The sequence below is a fragment of the Chiloscyllium punctatum genome, chromosome 33 (genome assembly GCF_047496795.1).
Source record: "Chiloscyllium punctatum isolate Juve2018m chromosome 33, sChiPun1.3, whole genome shotgun sequence".
Classification (NCBI taxonomy): Eukaryota; Metazoa; Chordata; class Chondrichthyes; order Orectolobiformes; family Hemiscylliidae; genus Chiloscyllium; species Chiloscyllium punctatum.
This window is the reverse complement of record NC_092771.1, coordinates 5880131-5901369: the sequence shown is the minus strand read 5'-3', so window position 1 is coordinate 5901369 and position 21239 is coordinate 5880131. Positions and strand designations below refer to the sequence as shown.

The 21239-nt window shown below is 40.2% G+C and overlaps 1 protein-coding gene across 12 annotated transcripts in view; it reads left to right on the top strand.

Annotated features, from left to right (window-relative positions):
- LOC140458370 (inositol hexakisphosphate and diphosphoinositol-pentakisphosphate kinase 2-like) overlaps positions 1 to 21239 on the top strand; it is a 161649-nt gene that overhangs the window by 21410 nt on the left and 119000 nt on the right. For all 12 annotated transcript variants that reach the window (XM_072552816.1, XM_072552813.1, XM_072552811.1 and 9 more), the window contains exons 3-5: positions 16725 to 16920; positions 17684 to 17774; positions 19360 to 19445. In XM_072552816.1, coding sequence (XP_072408917.1) covers positions 16725 to 16920; positions 17684 to 17774; positions 19360 to 19445 — 373 coding nt within the window. The remainder of the gene's footprint in view (positions 1 to 16724; positions 16921 to 17683; positions 17775 to 19359; positions 19446 to 21239) is intronic.

Here is a 21239-nt window from a genome sequence, read left to right as displayed (position 1 = left end):
ACTTTGTTCCAAATCTGTCTCCAGATGCCTGTGATATCCACTTTCCAGTCATTAGTGTGCATTTTCTCATTTTTCTTTTGGTGGGGCTTGGTAGGTATATTTGTTGTTGCCCCTCCTCGTATTTTCACTACCTTATTTCATTGGCGATGATGGTCAACTTCAACATTAGTAGAAAAATTGAGTTTTAAAACAAGCTTAATTAAATGTGAGTATTTTCTTGAACCAAATGGGGAAGTACTTTGGCTTAAAAATATTTCCATTCATGCACGCATGTAATAGAAATCCATAAGTAGTTCCTTCTCTTCAATAGGACAGTTTATGATTTTCAAAATTAGTATTCTTTTAAAATTGAAGTTGCAGTTTTAAAAGCTAATGGATGGAGGGATTGTGGAGTGAATGTACGTTGTTCAGAGACTTGCCAGTGCCCATGGACCTTTCACTGCCAGTCACAAGAGGGAGGTGAGAGGAGATAGCTGCAATTAACATCTAGAGCTTACAGTAACAATGCATCTGAGAAATTGTTAGCCAGAAGGAAACCAACAGCAATTTAGTAAACAGTGTATCATCCTAGTAATTATATGATACAAATACTAATGGAATTATTGACTAATCATAATGATCAGTCTCTATCGAAAAGCTTGTAACAGTGCAACAGATCCAGATATAAAGTGAGATAAGCCCCACCCCTGCATGATGGAGAACCTTGAGAATCATTGGCCTAAAGTAACCCGTGCCTCCCAAACTTGCTTCACTCATTAATTACTCATACCATTTCCCAAAATATTATTTCCTGAAACAAATTTAAATTCAATTTTAATGATTCAACACCAGCAGATTCCACCTTTCCCTGAGGAGACAGTTTCATAGATTGACCACTCGTTCATTGAAGTTGAGTTTTTGTAGGTTCGTCTATAATTTACCTTTTTGTTAAAACAAAATCCAGTGCTGATTTGGCCGAAGTGAATTAGTTTGATGTAATTGATTTTATAATGAGTGATTTAATTGCTTTTGGAGGTTATTTTGTTAACTCCACTTAGTACATTTTTAGTCTGTTTTCCAAGGAGTTCTGTTGTTATTGAGGGATGTTTGAGTTTTGGGCAATTAATATCCACCTTGGGCATTAATAGATATGATGTAGAGAAGTGTAATGTAAAATTATTTCATTTTCAATCTGAAACTGAAGTCAGTGGCTAGTTAACTAATCCTTTAAAAGGAACTTATATGATCAGAAGTGGCTGACCAAGTGTACTTTATAAGTGATCAAGTAAGAGTAGATTAGCAAATCTTGCATTAACTGAGTCTGCCATTAGTTACGAATGAGTCAGGCAAATAATTACTTGGTCACGTGCACTTCATAGGTATATAATTTGCTTGGCTGTGAGTTTATATAATATACTGAGTTGTCAATTCCTGCATGATTATTAACCCACTTGTTTCCTTTAATTTTGACTGGCGCCCATAAGTGCTATGAAAGCTAAATTATAGCTGTAGAACATTGTGATAAACACAACAATCTTTCTATGCTTTATTGTCTGCATATTTGGTAGAGGGCTTCAAGATTATGAAAGGATTCAGTTGGACATTCGACAAAATTTTTGCATCACCATCAGAATTGAAGTTGTGTATTCAGTTAAATGCCACTGTGTTGGCTAGTGGGACAAACAGACCTGTAGTAATGTACGGGGGCACAAGATTCTTTTAACGAGTAAATGGCCAAGTTGGTGACGAATAGAATAGCAATGGAAGGCGCCACTGTAATTACGGAGTTTCCTTGTATTTGGTCCTGGTGATATTGCCAACCAAATGTCATTAGAACATCTATATGATGTGTTTATAGTTTATGCATATTATTGTGTTATCAGACTAGTTCAGTGTTGCACACAAGTTGTTTTGTGTTTGTAGATTCTCCAGATTTTATGTCACTCGGCTTAGCTCTGACCATTAGACTTGGGGATGTCATGCTATTTTATGAATGCAGTGTCTGCCTGTGTAAATCTTATTAAGGTGACTTTTATAACCAGCTCCTTTTAAAGGTTTGTTTTAATCCAAGTTCTGTGAGGAAATATTAAAACAATCTTGTCTAACTACTTGGTCTGTTCATCCCCTCCATGAACTGTTTGGTATGCAAATTAATTCAAATTTTGGAAATGTTTCCGTTTTTCAATGTCATTTGGTCAAATCCAGGAATACCCTACCTAACAGCACCTATACCAAATAGACTTCATAGGTCATTGAATCCCTACAGAGTGAAACCGTTCATTTGCACCCTCTAAGAACACCCCAGCCCAATCCACGCTATCCCTGTAAAGCTATGTTTCCCATGGTTAATTCATTTAGCCTGCACTTTCCTGGACACTATGGGGCAATTTAGTATGAGTCGAGAATGTGGTGTTGGTAAAGCACTGCAGGGCAGGCAGCGTCAGAGGAGCAGGAAAATTGTCGTTTCGGGCAAAAGCCCTTCATCAAGAATGAGGCTGGGAGCCTTGGGGTGGAGGTTTAGCAATTTAGCATGGCCAATCCACCTAACCTGCATAGTTTTGGACTGTGGAAGGACACTGGAGCACCTGGAGAACCCTATGTAGAAGGAGGGAGAATGGGAAACTCCATACAGAATGAGGCTGGAATTGAACCCGGGTCCCTAGCGCTGTGAAGCAGCAGTGCTAACTCCTGAGCAACTGTGCTGTTCCTTTTCATAAAGCCTTCTCATCACCATCTTCTCAAGGACAATAAGAGATGAAAAACAAATGCTTGAATTGCCAGCGATGCTCCCATCTCACAAAATAAATAATTATGCTTGCATCTGCTTTCAAAGGTTAACCTATTTATTTGACCTATTATCAACAGTGTTTGTGAGCTGGCAGCATTCAGCATCCTACAAGGGCATATAATTACATTTTGGTTCATGAGGAATGAACCTGGCTAAGGTGAGAGCAAGGTACTATTACCTGACCCCAAGCCTTCTGCTGTAGCATAGAATTCCTACAGTGTGGAAACAGACCATTTGACCCAACAAGTCCACACCAACCCTTCACACCCTAACCCATTCCCCTACTCTGTTACTCTGCATTTCCCCTGACTAATGCATCTAAACTACACTTCCCTGAATACTTATGGACAAGTTAGCATGGCTAGTTCACCTAACCTGCACATTTTTGGATAGTGGGAGGAAACTGGAGCACCCAGAGGAAACCCACACAAGAGATAGGGAGGATGTGCAAAATCCACACAGTCTGCCGAGGCTGGGATCAAACCTGGGTTCATAGTGCTGTGAGACAGCAATGCTAACCACTGAGCCACTGTGCTGTCCATGGTGCAACACTTGTGTGAATGGTTATGGACATCATCATATAATACACACCAATTTGTCTCAATACTTTGTGACTCATCTATTGATTACATCTGAGTAAAATTATACATCTTAAATTGTTAATCTGGAAATCTTCACATTTCTTCTCAATTTTGAGTCCAATTGAGTGTTCCATTAATCCATTAATGATCCATTAATGTGGAGGGCTAAATGTATATTAATTAATAAATTTAAGTATTAAAAAGGATTTGTGACATAATTAGTTTCCTATTCTGAGTGAGCTAAGTCCTTTTGGTGCTGAATAACTTTGTGTCTATGTTTATATATTGTCGTTAGGCTGATACACTATATTTCTCTACCATTATCTATATAGCCTTGTGCCCTATTGTGTTGGGAACGAACATTTTCAATTGTGCAGATCCTGAATCAGTCACTACTTTCAGTCTCTCTATTTCCTTGGAGTACTAGTAGATCCTTAACCCTGACAGTGAGAAGGAACCTCACTGTCTTTAATGTGATACTAACTTGGGTTTTCATTCCAGAAATCGTAAATCCAATATTCCAAGTTGATGTCCATCAACTGTCAAATCCCCAGCAATTCATCTCTAAAAGTGCAAGCACCACCACCGTCATTGTAACTGTATTCATGGCTGATTTGACTTTGGGGTATTCCTTTGAAAGTGGCTGTTCTTTGTACTGTTGCTCCATTGGTTGATACATCCCAAATCAGAAAACAAAGATTTCTGAGCTATTTTAGATACATGCAAATTGGTTGCAGGTTGCATTCAAAAGAAGAAACCTGCATTTCTGTCATACCTCAATATCTTGAACCACTTCAGAATACCCAAAAGTACTTGGCAGCAAACAAAACATTTGAGGCATAATTACTGCTCGGGAGATGAGAATTAGGTGATTTTTTTTTGTCCTAAGGTAGACCGTAATCAAGACACCATCGAATCATAACATTTTTTAGGAAGGAGGAGGCCATTGGGCCAACTGTCTTGAACCAGTTCCTGAAAGAACTACCTAGCTAGTCCTATTTTCCAAACCTTTCTCTGTGGCCTTCTATCACTTGTAAATATATATCCAGCTCTTTTGTAAAACCTTTGGATTCTGCCTTCACCACTGTCCCAGGTAGTGCATTTCCAAATCCTAACAACGCTGAGTAAAGAAGTTTTTTTCTCATCTCACTCCTGGCTGTCTTTGTTGACAGTCTCGAAAATGTGACCCTTTAATTTCTGACACACCAACTAGTTGAAACAGAGTATCTTTCTTTACCCTGTCAAAACTATTCATAGTTTTAAATGCCTCAATAAAGTCGCCTCAATAAAGTCACCTCTTAATCTTAAAAAAAATTGCTGCGGATGCTGAAGCAGAGAAGATTGAGAGTGACATAAACAAAAATTGCTGGAAAATCTCAGTAGGTCTGGCTGCATCTGTGAAGAGAAAACAAGGTTAATGCTTCAGACCCAGGGACCCTTCAGAACCTGAAATGTTAACTCTTGATTCCTCTCTACAGATGCCAGACTTGCTGAGATTTTCCAGCAATTTCTGTTTATGTCAACTCTTAATATTCTCTGGTTCAATAAGAGTAAAGCCAATTTCTCTAAACTTTCCTTGTATCTAAAATCCCTTATTCCTGATCTCATTCTAGTACATCTCCTTTGCACTCTCTCCAGGACTTTAATATCCTTCTATAAGTAAGGTGCCCAGAGCTGAACACAAGATATGCCAAGGATTAGATTAGATTCCATACAGTGTGGAAACAGGCCATTTGGCCTAACTAGTCCATACTGACCCTCCGAAGAGTAACCCACCCAGACCCATTCCCCCTAACTAATGCACCTAACTCTACGGGAAATTTAGTATGACCAATTCACCTAACCTGCACATCTTTGTGACTGTGGGAGGAAACTGGAGCACCCTGGGGAAACCCATGCAGACACTGGGAGAATGTGCAGACTCCACACACAGTTGCCTGAGGCTGGAATTGAACCCAGCTCCCTGACGCTGTGAGGCAGCAATGCTAACCACTGAGCCACTGTGCCGCCGATAAATTTTGTTTCACCTTTTACATGTAACTGATTACTTTCATCACATTATCTTAGAATGAATTAATAGTATCTTCAATGTATTCAAAAATCTTCAATTTTTTAAGAAAAACATTTCATTTCTGTGTGGAGAGAAATCAAAGTTAATGTTTCTGGTTTAGTGCTCCTTCAGAACACACATTAACTCTGATTTCCCTCCACAGATGCTGCCAGATCTGAGTTTCTCCAGTAATTTCTGTTTTTATTTCAGACTTCCAGCATCTTTTGTTCTTTATTTTTTATTAAATCTCATTTTTCTATTGAAAACGTTTTCTCAGATGACTATCGTGGACGTGGTCAGCAGTTTCAATTCCCTAGTTAATTTGAATTTCTTCTAAGCCTTTTTTCAGTTTTGTGTTTTTCTTATCATGTTCCCTTGTAAATTCTGTATTTATTAATAAGGACGCTGTCTCTAGGCTACAAAGCAGCTGAAGATATATTGAAGGGCACAGAAGGACTCTGCTAAAAGATATTCTATTCTAATCTGCTTAGGTTTAAGATTCTGAAGAGGTTAAAGATAATGAAATGGAAGATTTTAGTTTGCTGTGCAAATGGATAATTTCCAGGAAACACATGTCTCCATTCTTAATTTGCTGACGACCTTGTGATTTTGTTACTCAAGCATTGTTGTTATGGCGTTTATTACATGTGACAGCCATAAAAAATAATATAGAATTGCTATTATGGACCAGGCCAGATACCCTCAAAACATTTCAAGAAGGTAGCCCAGACCCTAACTTTTCTAGTTGTGTCAGCAGGTGTGAGTTGGATGCTCCAGGAGTGATGCAGCTGGTCAAAACCACTCAGTTTTAAACAAAACAGAATTTATTTTCAGACAATTGAATGAAACACTAACAAAAGAGAATCAAATTTAGAATAACAATCTATCTGAAAACCCATTTGACTCTATTATAACTTAATGATGCTGTTCCAAATACTTGCAACATCCCATAAACATCCCTGTGGCAAAAAAAAGGATAAAATCAAACACCGTGTTCTTACAGGAGAGATGTCAGAGAGAATCAGCCAGAAAATCTCTGTTGACTCCAGGAACTTTTTCCCCACCTAAAACTTGACCAGCAGCTTCGAACAGACTGTTTGCGAAAACCAAATCAAACCCTGAAGTGGGAGAACTAGCCACGACCCTTCATTGTACAAGTCATAAAGTCATAGAGAGGAACAGCATGGAAACAGACCCTTCGGTCCAACCCATCCATGCCGACCAGATATCCCAATCCAATCTAGTCCCACCTGCCAGCACCCGGCCCATATCCCTCCAAACCCTTCCTATTCATATACAAATCCAAATGCCACTTAAATGTTGCGATTGTACCAGCTTCCACCACATCCTCTGGCAGCTCATTCCATACACGTACCACCCTCTGCGTGAAAAAGTTGCCCCTTAGGTCTCTTTTATATCTTTCCCCTCTCACCCTAAACCTATGCCCTCCAGTTCTGGACTCTTTCTTTCCCCCCCCCCCCCCCCCCACCGCCCCAGGGAAAAGACTTTGCCTACTTATCCTGTCTATACCCCTAATAATTTTGTAAACCTCTATAAGGTCACCCCTCAGCCTCTGACGCTCCAGGGAAAAAAGCCCCAGCCTGTTCAGCCTCTCCCTGTAGCTCAGATCCTCCAACCCTGGCAACATCCTTGTAAATCTTTTCTGAACCCTTTCAAGTTTCACATCATCTTTCCGATAGGAAGGAGACCTGAATTGCACGCAATATTCCAACAGTGGCCTAACCAATATCCTGTACAGCCGCAACATGACCTCCCAACTCCTGTACTCAATACTCTGACCAATAAAGGGAAGCATACCTAACGCTGCCTCCTGTCTACCTGCGACTCCATTTTCAAGGAGCTATGAATCTGCACTCCAAGGTCTCTTTGTTCAGCAACACTCCCTAGAACCTTACCATTAAGTGTATAAGTCCTGCTAAGATTTGTTTTCCCAAAATGCAGCACCTCACATTTATCTGAATTAAATTCCATCTGCCACTTCTCAGCCCATTGGTCCATCTGGTCCAGATCCTGTTGTAATCTGAGGTGACCCTCTTCGCTGTCCACTACACCTCCAATTTTGGTGTCATCTGCAAACTTACTAACTGTACCTCTTATGCTCACATCCAAATTATTTATGCGAATGACAAAAAGTAGAGGACCCAGCACTGATCCTTGTGGCACTCCACTGGTCACAGGTCTCCAGTCTGAAAAACAACCCCCCATCGCCACCCTATGTCTTCTACCTTTGACCCAGTTTTGTATCCAAATGGCTAGTTCTCCCTGTATTCCATGAGATCTAACCTTGCTAATCAATCTCCCATGGGGAATCTTATCGAACGCCTTACTGAAGTCCATATAGATCACATCTACTGCCCTGCCCTCATCAATCTTCTTTGTTACTTCTTCAAACAACTCAATCAAGTTTGTGAGACATGATTTCCCACGCACAAGGCCATGTTGACTGTCCCTAATCGGTTCTTACCTTTTGAAGTACATGTATCTCCTGTCCCTCAGGATTCCCTCCAACAACTTGCCCACTACCGAGGTCAGGCTCACCGGTCTATAGTTCCCTGGCTTGTCTTTACTGCCTTTCTTAAACATTGGCGCCACATTTGCAACCTCCAGTCTTCCAGCACCTCACCTGTGACTATCGATGATACAAATGTCTCAACAAGAGGCCCAGCAATCACTTCTCTGGCTTCCCACATAGTTCTCGGGTACACCTGATCAGATCCTGGGGATGTATCCACCTTTAACCATTTCAAGGCATCCAGCAATTCCTCCTCTGTGGTCTGGAAATTTTGCAAGATGCCACCATCTATTTCCCTACAGTCTATATCTTGCATAGTGTTTTAAAAGAAAGACTTAAAAGCCTTCTCAAATGAATACTTCCAGATGTATCAGAATCTCTGCCTTTTATGGGGAATAAAACCAAGGACAGAATAAACATGTTAAAGGAGCAGCACCTTTACATTGCATGATACGTGATTTCCATAGGAGTAGTTCTGGTTTTCTCCTGTGAGAGTCAGGATTCTTGCCTTGTAAGCACTGAACACTGAGTTGTGCAATCCTCCACACATCCAGGCCCTTAAAGACTTTCTGTAGGCTGTTTTCTGGAATGAGAGAAAGGGAGGGATTGAGTTATATGAAGTGGATGGCACAGCTGTTAATGTTGGTACAGATTGACAAAAGGGTGTGCTCCCAGGGAGTGAGCAAGGTGAACAGAAACCATGCTGGGTTAGTGGTCTGGAAGACTGGGAAAGGAAATGAGAGTGAGCGAGGAGTGATGTTGCATGCAATAGTGAGAGTGGCAAAGCATGAGTTAATGGTTGGTGGGTGAGTGTGAATGAATGTGGCACTTACCCTGGTGGATTGGATAAAGATCAGTGACCTCCTTACTCCTCTGACCGTGGGGACTGCATTGATGTGGGTGATGAACTCAGTCCAACCTGCCAAGGTCTAGTGTTGCAAGCTGTTCTGCTGGTCCATCAGGAGACCACTCTCATTTGCACTACCTCCTTGACCAAAACTCCCAGATCTCTTTTGGAGAATTTTCCAACTCTGTCCTTGACCAAGCAGGGGAGCTTCAGAATACCACTGTTCATGGGGTGCTCAGCAAGCATTTTAAATGTGTTATGTGAGAGAGCGATTAATATTGGGCTGTGGAACATCTCTGAGGACTTAAGAGAGACTGAAATACAAAGGTAGGTGGTGAAAGAGGGGGACAGTGTGCAGGGGAGACTGTTTAGATTGCTGAGAATTTAAGCAAAAGGTGCATACTTTTCAATTTTTGTTTTTGGGCCATAGAGGGTAAGCTGAAAATGTGTTGCTGGAAAAACGCAGCAGGTCAGGCAGCATCCAAGGAACAGGAGAATCAACGTTTCGGGCATGAGCCCTTCTTCAGGAATCTGATTCCTGAAGAAGGGCTCATGCCCGAAACGTCAATTCTCCTGCTCCTTGGATGCTGCACTTTTCCAGCAACACATTTTCAGCTCTGATCTCCAGCATCTGCTGTCCTCACTTTCTCGTAGAGGGTAAGCCATCAACCAGTTAGAACATCTTTGTAATAGAGGCAATTCAAAATGCTGGCAAATGAAGGCACAGTTGGAAATTGTTGAGCAATTAAAATTGAGAATGTGTAAAAGTCAGAATTAGAGGTGTACAGAGATCTGAGTGAGAGAGAACAGAAGGAAAAGTGAAGCCATGTTATTTGCTGTCTTAAAATTCACCTGGTGTTACAACTGTAGCCAGTGTCTTCAGCCAGTTCAATGTCCATGTCCCAAGTTTTCCTGGATAAATTGGAGATTAAATAGCATTAAAAAAAAGACTTTGAGCTGTCTTTTGAACGTTTTGCAGGATATGCCAATTAAGTTGTAACTTCTTCAAACAAATCTGAGATTGTGTCAGGCAGTATCTTCGCTATCTGATACTGTGGGACATCTGAGCCAGCAGTTGTAACCTGATAGTGATGGTTATTTTATGTAGAAATGAAATGTTCTATATCTTTGTTTTGTCACCTTATTTCATTAATAGTGGGACTAATAAGGTGATCAAGGTTATCGGGAAGATGAGAATGTGAAGTTAAGGCCCCAGTCAGATCACCCGTGATCTTATTGATTTGCAGAGCAGGCCTGATGGGTCCAAATGACCTATTCCTGCTCCTCATTCAAGTGTTCAGTAGCTGTTTCCAGATCGTGCTTCCACAATGTCCAATGACTCTGTCTTCTAATTTTCTGATTCTGATATCCTGGTACATCTCTTGTGTGGATGGGATGTACTTAAAACAATTAAATCCCATAATCAGATGATCTCTTTCCCAGAGAGAGGTAGGAATGGCTAAGAAGTCATCTGTAATTCTCAGCTATAGTTGAATAATATAAAACAAAGTTTTATCTTTGCCTTGACATTCCCTTTGAATGGGTATAGTTTTCTTTTGTCTTTGCTAATGAATACCTGAGGGAGGTAATTGTTAAGAATGTTTTTTAAATATATTCAACTTGAGTTGATTTGATTATGATTGATTTTTGTTTTTGAGTTATCAAAAAGAAATAATTTGACGGTGAAGTGGAAGAAGAGCTTAAATTACTGTGCCAATCTCTTTCAGAAGTACTCAGTTTCTGGTCTCAAATTTGCTAATGGGTAAATGGTGTCTTCATAGAAATAAAAAAACAAATTGCTATTATCAGGGTATTTATTAACACTAGGCTAGGTGGAGCAGGGATGAAGAAACATATTTGTTTCCTGTCTATCTCCCTTCTTTGCTCACTAATGTCTCCTCATATACTGCTGTACCTTTAAAATTTTTGCTTTTTAGAATGATAATTTCTCATTTTAAAATTAGTGTAAATAAAAACTTGGATTTAAATTGACTTAAGTGCATTGCTAAAATGTAGGGAGGAATCTTTACTATTTTTATTCTTCCTGCATTACTATTGTTTTACTTTTCTTTTGACGTTATTTTCAGTTCAGATTTTACTTTTGTCATTTCTTTTTCGTTTCTGCACTCAACAATTTTAGGAAAATCTTTTCTCCAATTGTGTTCCCTTGCATTATTTTAACTCTTGTTTTTCTGTTTTCCCTTCCATCCCTCATTTTTGCTGCTTTCTGACCTTGCAAACTGGTGTCACAGCTTTAAACCTTGTCTAGTAGATATGACCTTCTGCTGTTATCTTTAGAGAACTTTGGCACCTGATTTCACAGGAGCACAGTGGTTATCTGAATAAATCTATGTGGGCATGGTAGCTTTGGAAAGAGCTACAAATTGTGTTTTAGTCTTTGAAAATGATGGTTAGTTAATAAACCTATGGCCTGGTGATTGATGGTAATCCAATGAGATCAGCAGGGAGAGTTGCCACTTAAATATCACAGGCCTGAAGAAATTAATAGTGTTCTTATCCACTTACTTCACTCTATACTTTACATGCTGTGAGACTTCAAACAGCAGCACTTCCTCCCAACCGTGATTGTGGCTCATGCTGATTTTAAGCAGTGATACTATATTTAAAATATCAATTAACCCTCCCAACTTTGCACATCACTGTATTTTACTTGCCTTCATTTATCAAATTCTAAGCAATAAATTGTCAATCTTTTGTTTCAAACCAGTCAGGTTGACAGTATTTGTTATAAAGGTGTAATGTCACTGAATGATTGCGCAAATTGCAAGTTTTCAGGTTTCCAATCTTTTCTTTCAAACTTGACACCAAATACCAGCCAGCATTGTGCCATAGTTTTGGCTGTCTATTCTAAAGAGTCAAGAAAAAAATAAATCTGCATTCACAGAGTTTCTTGGTAACTTCCTGAACCACCTTCAATACTTTTACAACCTTTCTGTTTAAGTCAGATACTTCTGAGTAGACCAGGGCTTCCTAAATTGGGGTTCAGTAGCTGGAATCTTGGGTGTTGTGAACAGCAATGCTGCAGTAGAACTCTGAACCAGCCCTTTCTTGGCCTCTCACCTTCTCTGTCATTTCCCATACTATAATTCCCATAACCCCCTTTTCCCTACTCACTCTGTTCTTGAGAGTTATCAAGCTGTAAAATGAGTTCAGCATAGGGGAAAATGTTTGGGAAGCACCAATGTAATTAGCTGTAACAACTGGTTTGTGTTTCACAAACAAGTGAATGAATAAACAATGTTGTTGATCAAGGCTGAAGGAATTTGTTTCACATTTCTTTGTATAGTTCTAAAGTGTCTTTCATGTTCCTTTGAGCAAAAAACAGGGACTAAATTTAATGTCTCACCTGTTGTATGGATTCTTCTGATAAATCAGGTTAGCACTGCAGTGTCTAAGCCCTGAAGTGGGGTTTAAATCCAAGAACTTCTGATTTCAATGGGAGCATGCGATCAACAACACAAAGGAAGTACAAACAAATCTAGAAGGAAAAATTATCAAAACTGGTCCAGATTATCGAGGAGGAAGTGCTGGGTGGCTTGAAATGGTTAAAGGTGGATAAATCCCCAGGACATGATCAGGTGTACCCGAGAACTCTGTGGGAAGCTAGAGAAGTGATTGCTGGGTCTCTTGCTGAGATATTTGCATTATCGATAGTCACAGGTGAGGTGCTGGAAGACTGGAGGTTGGCAAATGTGGTACCACTGATTAAGAAGGGGAGTAAAGACAAGCCAGGGAACTATAGACCGGTGAGCCTGACCTCGGTGGTGAGCAAGTTGTTGGAGGGAATCCTGAGGGACAGGAGATACATGTATTTGGAAAGGCAAGGACTGATTCGGGATAGTCAACATGGCTGTGTGTGTGGGAAATCATGTCTCACAAACTTGATTGAGTTTTTTTGAAGAAGTAACAAAGAAGATTGATGAGGGCAGAGCAGTAGATGTGATCTATATGGACTTCAGTAAGGCGTTCGATAAGATTCCCCATGGGAGACTGATTAGCAAGGTTAGATCTCATGGAATACAGGGAGAACTGGCCATTTGGATACAGGACTGGCTCAAAGGTAGAAGACAGCGGGTGGTAGTGGAGGGTTGTTTTTCAGACTGGAGGCCTGTGACCACAGGATCATGCTGGGCCCTTTACTTTTTGTCAGTTACATAAATGATTTGGATGCGAGCACAAGAGGTACAGTTAGTAAGTTTGCAGATGACACCAAAATTGGAGGTGTAGTGGACAGCGAAGAGGGTTACCTCAGATTACAGCAGGATCTGGACCAGATGGACCTATGGGCTGAGAAGTAGCAGATGGAGTTTAATTTAGATAAATGCAAGGTGCTGCATTTTGGGAAAACAAATCTTAGCAGGACTTATACACTTAATGGTAAGGTCCTATGGAGTGTTGCTGAACAAAGAGACCTTGGAGTGCAGATTCATAGCTCCTTGAAAATGGGATCGCAGGTAGATAGGATAGTGAAGGCGGCGTTTGGTATGCTTTCCTTTATGTGCCAGAGTATTGAGTACAGGAGTTGGGAGGTCATGTTGCGGCTGTACAGGACATTGGTTAGGCCACTGTTGGAATATTGCATGCAATTCAGGTCTCCTTCCTATCAGAAAGATGTTGTGAAACTTGAAAGGGTTCAGAAAAGATTTACAAGGATGTTGCCAGGATTGGAGGATCTGAGCTACAGGGAGAGGCTGAACAGGCTGGGGCTGTTTTCCCTGGAGCGTTGGAGGCTGAGGGGTGACCTTTATAGAGGTTTACAAAATTATGAGGTGCGTGGATAGGATAAATAGGCAAAGTCTTTTCCCTGGGGTCGGGGAGTCCAGAACTAGACTGCATAGGTTTAGGGTGAGAGGGGAAAGATATAAAAGAGACCTAAGGGGCAACTTTTTCACGCAGAGGGTGGTACGTGTATGGAATGAGCTGCCAGAGGATGTGGTGGAAGCTGGTACAATCGCAACATTTTAAAAGGCATTTGGAAGGGTATATGAATAGGAAGGGTTTCCTGACACAATATGTAGACAGGCCAACAAGAGGTGAGGCTACACTGGATTTGGTTGTAGGTAATGAACCAGGCCAGGTGTTAGACTTGGAGGTAGGTGAGCACTTCGGGGGCAGTGACCACAACTCGGTGACTTTTACTCTCGTGATGGAGAGGTATAAGTGTGCACTGCAGGGCAACAGTTATAGCTGGGAGCAGGGAAATTATGATGCGGTGAGGCATGACTTCGGATGCGTGGATTAGAAAAATAGGCTTCAAGGGAAGAACACAAATGATATGTGGAGATTGTTCAAGAAACAGCTAATGGGTGTCCTTGATAAGCATGTACCAGTCAGGCAGGGAGTAAAGGGTCTTGTGAGGGAGCCGTGGCTTAATAAGGAATTGGAATCCCTTGTGAAAGGGAAGAGGGCGGCCTATGTAAAGATGAGGCGTGAAGGTTCAGTTGGGGCGATTGAGAGTTATAAGGTAGCCAGGAAGGATCTAAAGAGAGAGCTAAGAGCAGCGAGAAGGGGACATGAAAAGTCCTTAGTTGGTAGGATTAGGGAAAACCCAAAGGCTTTCTATAGGTATGTCAGGAATAAAAGGATGACTAGGGTAGGTATCGGTCCAGTCAAGGATAGTAGTGGGAAGTTGTGTGTGGAGGCGGAGGAGATTGGTGAGACACTAAATCAATACTTTTCGTCAGTATTCACTCAGGAACAGGACACTGTTGCTGATGTGAATATTGAGTCACAAGTGATTAGAATGGATGGCCTCGAGGTACGTAGGGAAGAGGTCTGGGGAATACTGGAAAGGATGAAAATAGATAAGTCCCCTGGGCCTGATGGCATTTATCCTAGGATCCTCTGGGAAGCTAGGGAGGAGATAGCGGAGCCATTGGCCTTGATTTTTATGTCGTCGTTGTCTACGGGAATAGTGCCAGAAGACTGGAGGATAGCGAATGTGGTCTCCTTGTTCAAGAAGGGGAGCAGGGATAGCTCGAGTAACGATAGGCCAGTGAGTCTCACTTCTGTTGTGGGCAAAGTCTTAGAGAGAATTGTAAGGGATAGGATTTATGAACATCTGGATAGGAATAATGTGATCAAGGATAGTCAGCATGGTTTTGTGAAGGGCAGGTCGTGCCTCACAAACCTTATTGAATTCTTTGAGAAGGTGACCAAGGAAGTGGACGAGGGTAAAGCAGTAGATGTGGTGTATATGGATTTTAGCAAGGCGTTCGATAAGGTACCCCATGGCAGGCTAATGCAAAAACTACGGAGGTATGGCATTGAGGGTGCATTAGAGGTTTGGATTAGCAATTGGCTGGCTGGAAGGAGACAGAGGGTAGTAGTTGATGGTATAGGTTCATCTTGGAGCACAGTTACTAGCGGTGTTCCACAAGGATCTGTTTTGGGGCCATTGCTGTTTGTCATTTTTATAAATGACCTGGAGGAGGGGCTTGAAGGCTGGGTGAGCAAGTTTGCGGATGACACGAAAGTCGGTGGAGTTGTGGACAGCGAAGAAGGATGTGGCAGGTTACAGCGCGATATAGATAAGTTGCAGAGCTGGGCAGTAAGGTGGCAAATGGAATTCAATGTAGCTAAGTGTGAAGTCATTCACTTTGGTAGGAGTAACAAGAAGATGGATTACTGGGCTAATGGTAGACTACTTGGTAGTGTGGATGAGCAGAGGGATCTTGGTGTCCATGTACACAGATCTTTGAAAGTTGCCACCCAGGTAAATAGTGCTGTGAAGAAGGCATATGGTGTACTGGGCTTTATTGGTAGAGGAATTGAGTTCTGGAGTCCTGAGGTCATGTTGTAGTTGTATAAGACTCTGGTGCGGCCTCATCTGGAGTATTGTGTGCAGTTTTGGTCGCCATACTATAGGAAGGATGTGGAGGCATTGGAACGAGTGCAGAGGAGGTTTACCAGGATGTTGCCTGGCATGGTAGGAAGATCGTATGAGGAAAGGCTGAGGCACTTGGGACTTTTCTCATTGGAGAAAAGAAGGTTTAAGGGAGATTTGATAGAGGTGTACAAGATGATTAGGGGTTTAGATAGGGTTGACAGTGAGAACCTTTTTCCGCGTATGGAGTCAGCTGTTACTAGGGGACACAGCTTTAAATTAAGGGGTAGTAGGTATAGGACAGATGTTAGGGGTAGATTTTTTACTCAGCGGGTTGTGAGTTCATGGAATGCCCTGCCAGTAGCAGTGGTCGACTCTCCCTCTTTATGGTCGTTTAAGCGGGCATTGGACAAGCATATGGAGGTTATTGGGCTAGTGTCGGTTAGGTAGGCTTTGGTCGGCGCAACATCGAGGGCCGAAGGGCCTGTACTGCGCTGTATTTTTCTATGTTCTATGGTTTGGAGGGATATGGGCCGTGTGTTGGCAGGTGGGACTAGATTGGGTTGGGATATCTGGTCGGCATGGACGGGTTGTACCGAAGGGTCTGTTTCCATGCTGTACATCTCTATGACTCTATGGTGAATGACACATACTGTTCCTTTAAATACTTCAAAATGGAGATAGAGGCAAACTGCACGTTCATTTTCAAGTACTACTAGTTTTTCCCTCTGGCAAAGCTTATTGTGTACTACATATTTTTAAGGATGTATGAGCGGTATCTGAGTACATTGTTGTTGTTGGACTGAAGTTTTCAAGTAAATATTTAACATATCTCAACAGTACTGTCTGACTGTTTCTGATGACTGGAACATTGATTTTCTTACATCTGGTTCCATCAATGTAATTGGTTCCATCAAGTAATTTTGACATGTCACTGTGATTTAGGAAAAAAGGAGCAACCAAATTGCATACGTAGCTCCCACCAAAAGCATGTGATAATGATCAGAGAAATCTGGTCACAGGTGTTCAGCTGATTTTTAAAGCTGATTTTTATATTTAAGTTTAAAATTTGTAACGTATTTTTCCCTGTCTCATCTAGCCGCCAGAACGCCAAATCCTGGTGGGGATTTGTGCAATGGCGAAAAAATCAAAGTCAAAGCCAATGACACAAATCCTTGAGCGTCTGTGTAAATTTGAATATATCAGTGTGGTGATATTTAACGAAGATGTCATTCTGAATGAGCCTGTGGAGAACTGGCCAGTGTGTGACTGTCTGATCTCTTTCCATTCTAAAGGTGAGAAATAGTGACTCGATTTTATTATAAGAGATAGGTGCCAAGCTAGCAGTAGTTATTAACTAGTAATTTTGCGCCACGTTAAATGTATGCTGGGAATAGGAAGAGAGAATGAAAAAGTCTTGCATTTCTAAAGCCCCATTCATGACCTTAGAATATTTACAAACTACTATAAAGTGAGTAAATCCAAAGTCTTTGGAAAGTCTTATCAATTGTGCCAAAGTCTTTAGTATACATTAGTGCTTTGGGGAGTTGGTGATACAGTGATAATTTCACTGGACTAGCAATGCAGAACTCTAATGTTCTGGGAGTTTAGGTTTGAATTTTGGCACTTGATGAAATTTGACATCAATATAAGAAAATTCGAAATGAAAAACAAGTCAATTGTTGACCATGAAACAACCATCAATTGTAAAAGTTCATCTAGTGCATAATGATCTTTAGGGAAGGCAATCTGCCTACATAAGACTCCAGGCTTTCAGCGACATAGAGTCTCTTTTCTGTCCTCTGGGCAAATCGATGACCGATTGATGCTTGCTTGGCCGGCAATGACCATATCTCAGAAATGAATTTTTAAGAATGCTGAGATTATTTTGTCTCTATGGAATGAGATTGAGTCTATGCAAATCCATTTGTGGTACAATTGGGTTAAAATGAGGATTGTACATTTTTAAGACTAGTAGCAATGATAATAGGTGATTGTGATAAATGAATTAAAAGTTCCAGATTTTGAGCTAGTATCCATTTTTTTTTTCTGTTTTAGGTTTTCCTTTGGATAAAGCAGTGGCTTACGCAAAACTCAGGAACCCAGTTCTCATCAATGACTTGAATATGCAATATTTTATCCAAGACAGGTAAAACAGGAGATTCTTCCATTTATGTCATAAATGAGGTCTAGAGGTATCTGTTTTGGATTTGAATTACATTTAGTCAATTTAAACCATAATGTTATTGGTTATGTGCTGAATCAGCCTCAAACATTATCAGGCTTCGTTAAATCAGCCAAGACCCATTCAAATATCCCAATGTAATGATGCATTAGGGTTTCCCATTCCCCTTCCTTAATTAGCAGAATGAATTAAAAGCACCATGTGGTTGGCACCACACCAAACCAAAATGGACCCAGTGCTAAGACAATTTTATTAACTGGTCAGAACACAGTTTCTCTTGCTATTCGCAAACTGAAGCAGGGAACTATAGGCCATTGTTTTCCATCTTCATTGCTACTATTGAGCCTGCCAGAAGTTCATGTGCACAGCCTATTTGTTGGTAAAGGTATAACATTTTGCCAATTTATCCTCATTCTGTATTCACTACATTGACTCTAAGAAACAGAATTAATATATGACAGATATTTTGAGTCTTCACACTGCCTATTGTGCTAAACTGAACATAAACCTCTCATCAGGGAAGTAAAGGAAGACAATTTGCAAAGAAAATCTATGATAATATTCCTCATCTCCTCACACTCTCACTCACACTTTGATTATGATGGAACAGAAAATGACTTTAAGATCCTTGCTGGTTTAATTTTGTTTTACGTGAAGCTTTCCTGATGTTGTAAACATCATTAATAACAAATGGTTGTCACGTTATTGTAGAACTTGGATAAATGGATCTGTGCTTCAAGTTGCACTTGAATTTGTGCATTAAATTGTAACGTGTCTTTGGCATGTATTACTAATGTCTAAAGTTTTAATGTAAACAGAAAATTGGCAATTCATTAAATTCAGGTAAGGAATTATTCATATTTCATTAGATATCATTATTCAAGCTGAGCCCTGAAGATTTTGATATGTGCAGATGGAAAATAAGTCAATAATCAAGCATGAAACATAGAAGTACTTTTATTTTTGGAATAAGCAGTACTTCACCTTGGAGGGAAATTTTGTTGGGTGCTCAGTTGACTTGTTGACAAATGTTGATTTTAAAATTAGTCCATATTAATAAATAGCTGTTGACATGGCAACATGAAAATGACATTGCTTACTTTGGGCTGAATCCTATGATAGAAGGTGGTGCTGACCTCGTAATCCCAATATATGCTATACTATTTGAGTAAAATGAGTGTGTCACTGTCTCGCCTGCCCTTTCTGGTGAGTTGGGACTTGTTCTGAGTTTCTGGCCCAGCCAGCTGTATAAACCTGAATGGTGAGAGTCGGATATTTACTCCATTGTCCAATAGCACTAAAGCAGAACTTAACCCAGTCCCCTGCTAACGTTCACATAATTATGCATTTTTCACTGTAATGGTGAATTACAACCAGAACTGAAACTTGCTTTAGCTGAACTTTCTTCTTTGCCTTATTTGTGTTAAGTACCGCTTTGAGGTACTGGCACATGGTTAACATTGAGAAATAAAATGGCTGAAATCTTATTTTTAATTATTTTTCTGGATTAAATGTTCGTATTGGCTGGTACTAATCTTTTACTCTGCAGGAGAGAAGTCTATCGAATTTTACAACAAGAAGGGATAGACCTTCCCCGATACGCAGTGTTGAATCGTGATCCAGACCGGCCTGATGGTTAGTGGTGCTTTTTCTGCAGATTCTCTTTACGCAGTGAAAATTAGGACTGGTTTTTGAAATTGTCTATTTTCACAAGCTTTGAGGCCCAGTTCATCCTGTACAAGTTACTTTTTTCATTTCACCAAGGAAATAGCTGAATGTAGAATTTTTAAATATTGGACTTTACCAAAGCATTTTCTGTATACAGTAATATGGGAGAAGCAAAATCTGCATTATGGCTTTAAAAACTGTTTGCATCTAAGTATCTGCTGCACCAGTTTTGTTTTAACTCACTGCTGCCACTTGATGGACAAAAACAGAAATATTATTCCAGAATGTGGTCCATCCAGATTATTTTGAAACTCTCAAATTTGCTTGGAATTTAACGTGTATTTTGAAGTGAAGTTTTAATAATTTTTAAATGTTGTTCAGTTATCTAAGAAATCCAATCAGGAAGTTTCTCTTAAATTTTTTAACCAGAAAATGTTGAGAATGTTGAACTTGCTATCACAATAAATACTTGAGGCAAAAAGTACCAACATATTTAAGAGGAATTTAATATGTGGGGAAGAAGGAGATGCTGGTAGGGTTAGATGAAGAGGGTTGAGAGATGTTTGAGTGAAGCATTAACATGTCATAGACCAGTTAAACCACATGGTTATTTCTATGATATGCATTCTACATACTTGTTAGCAGTATCTGCTCTGTGCAGTATGAGATTGAGGACATTGCACAATTTATAATTTTAAAATAATCCCCGGATTTTTCTTGCTATTATCATCATTGTTCTTGTTATTATCGCAGCTGATGTTACTACTAGGCAAGTCAGATCCCAGAATAAAATCTAGCTTGACAGATAATGTTTCAAAATTTAATGGGGCAGTCTTTAACTGAAAGCACACAAGGCTACAGATTTGGTTTTAACAATGAAATAGTTTATTACATCAGAAGAAACAAAAATCAATCGAATGTCTTATACCATCTGAAAGATTCAAAACACAAGTTTTACTTCTTTGTTCAATCTGTAGGTTTGACATAACTGTTCAGTTTCCGACCTGTGAGTTCTCTCAACTGAGAACTTAGACTTTCTCTGTCTTTTATCATTCAGCAGAATTCTAAGCAAACGCTCATAATTTGGAAGTTTTACAAACTATACACATCCACTTATTCCTTTAACTGCTGTAAACAATTTCCTTTGTCAAAGGAAATTTCCTTTCCTGCTTGTTTCTGACTTAGTCAGGTCTCCTAACTGAACCCAGTTGGTTTTCAACTATACTTTCATCCTAGATTCAGGCCAGTGGGTTAATGTTTTCTTGTCACAAATGCTCGCAATATAAACAAATATTAACACTCAAGGCATCCTTGCAGTTACCTGCTGTCTGATGCATATTAGTTTTAAAGTCGTGGTTCAAGAAAGGCTAGCACCTATAAATTTTTAAATCCCCTTCTCAAAAAAAAACCTATATGTGAAAGTGTGGTGCTGGAAAAGCACAGCAGGTCAGGCAGCATCCGAGGAGCAGGAGAGTTGACGTTTTGGGCAAAAGCCTTTCATCAAGGCTTCCTTCCTGAAGGGTTTTTGCCTGAAAAGTCGACTCTCCTGCTCCTCAGATGCTGCCTGATCCATTGTGCTTTTCCAGCACCACACTCTCGAATCTAATCTCCAGCATCTGCAATTCTCACTTTCACCCAATGCCTATATGCCCCTAGTTTGAAATCCAAACTCATAAATTATATTAAAATATATAATTCATACCTTTCATCACATTGTTAAAATAGGATAAAGAGGATGAACAGTATTAAAATGAGAACATA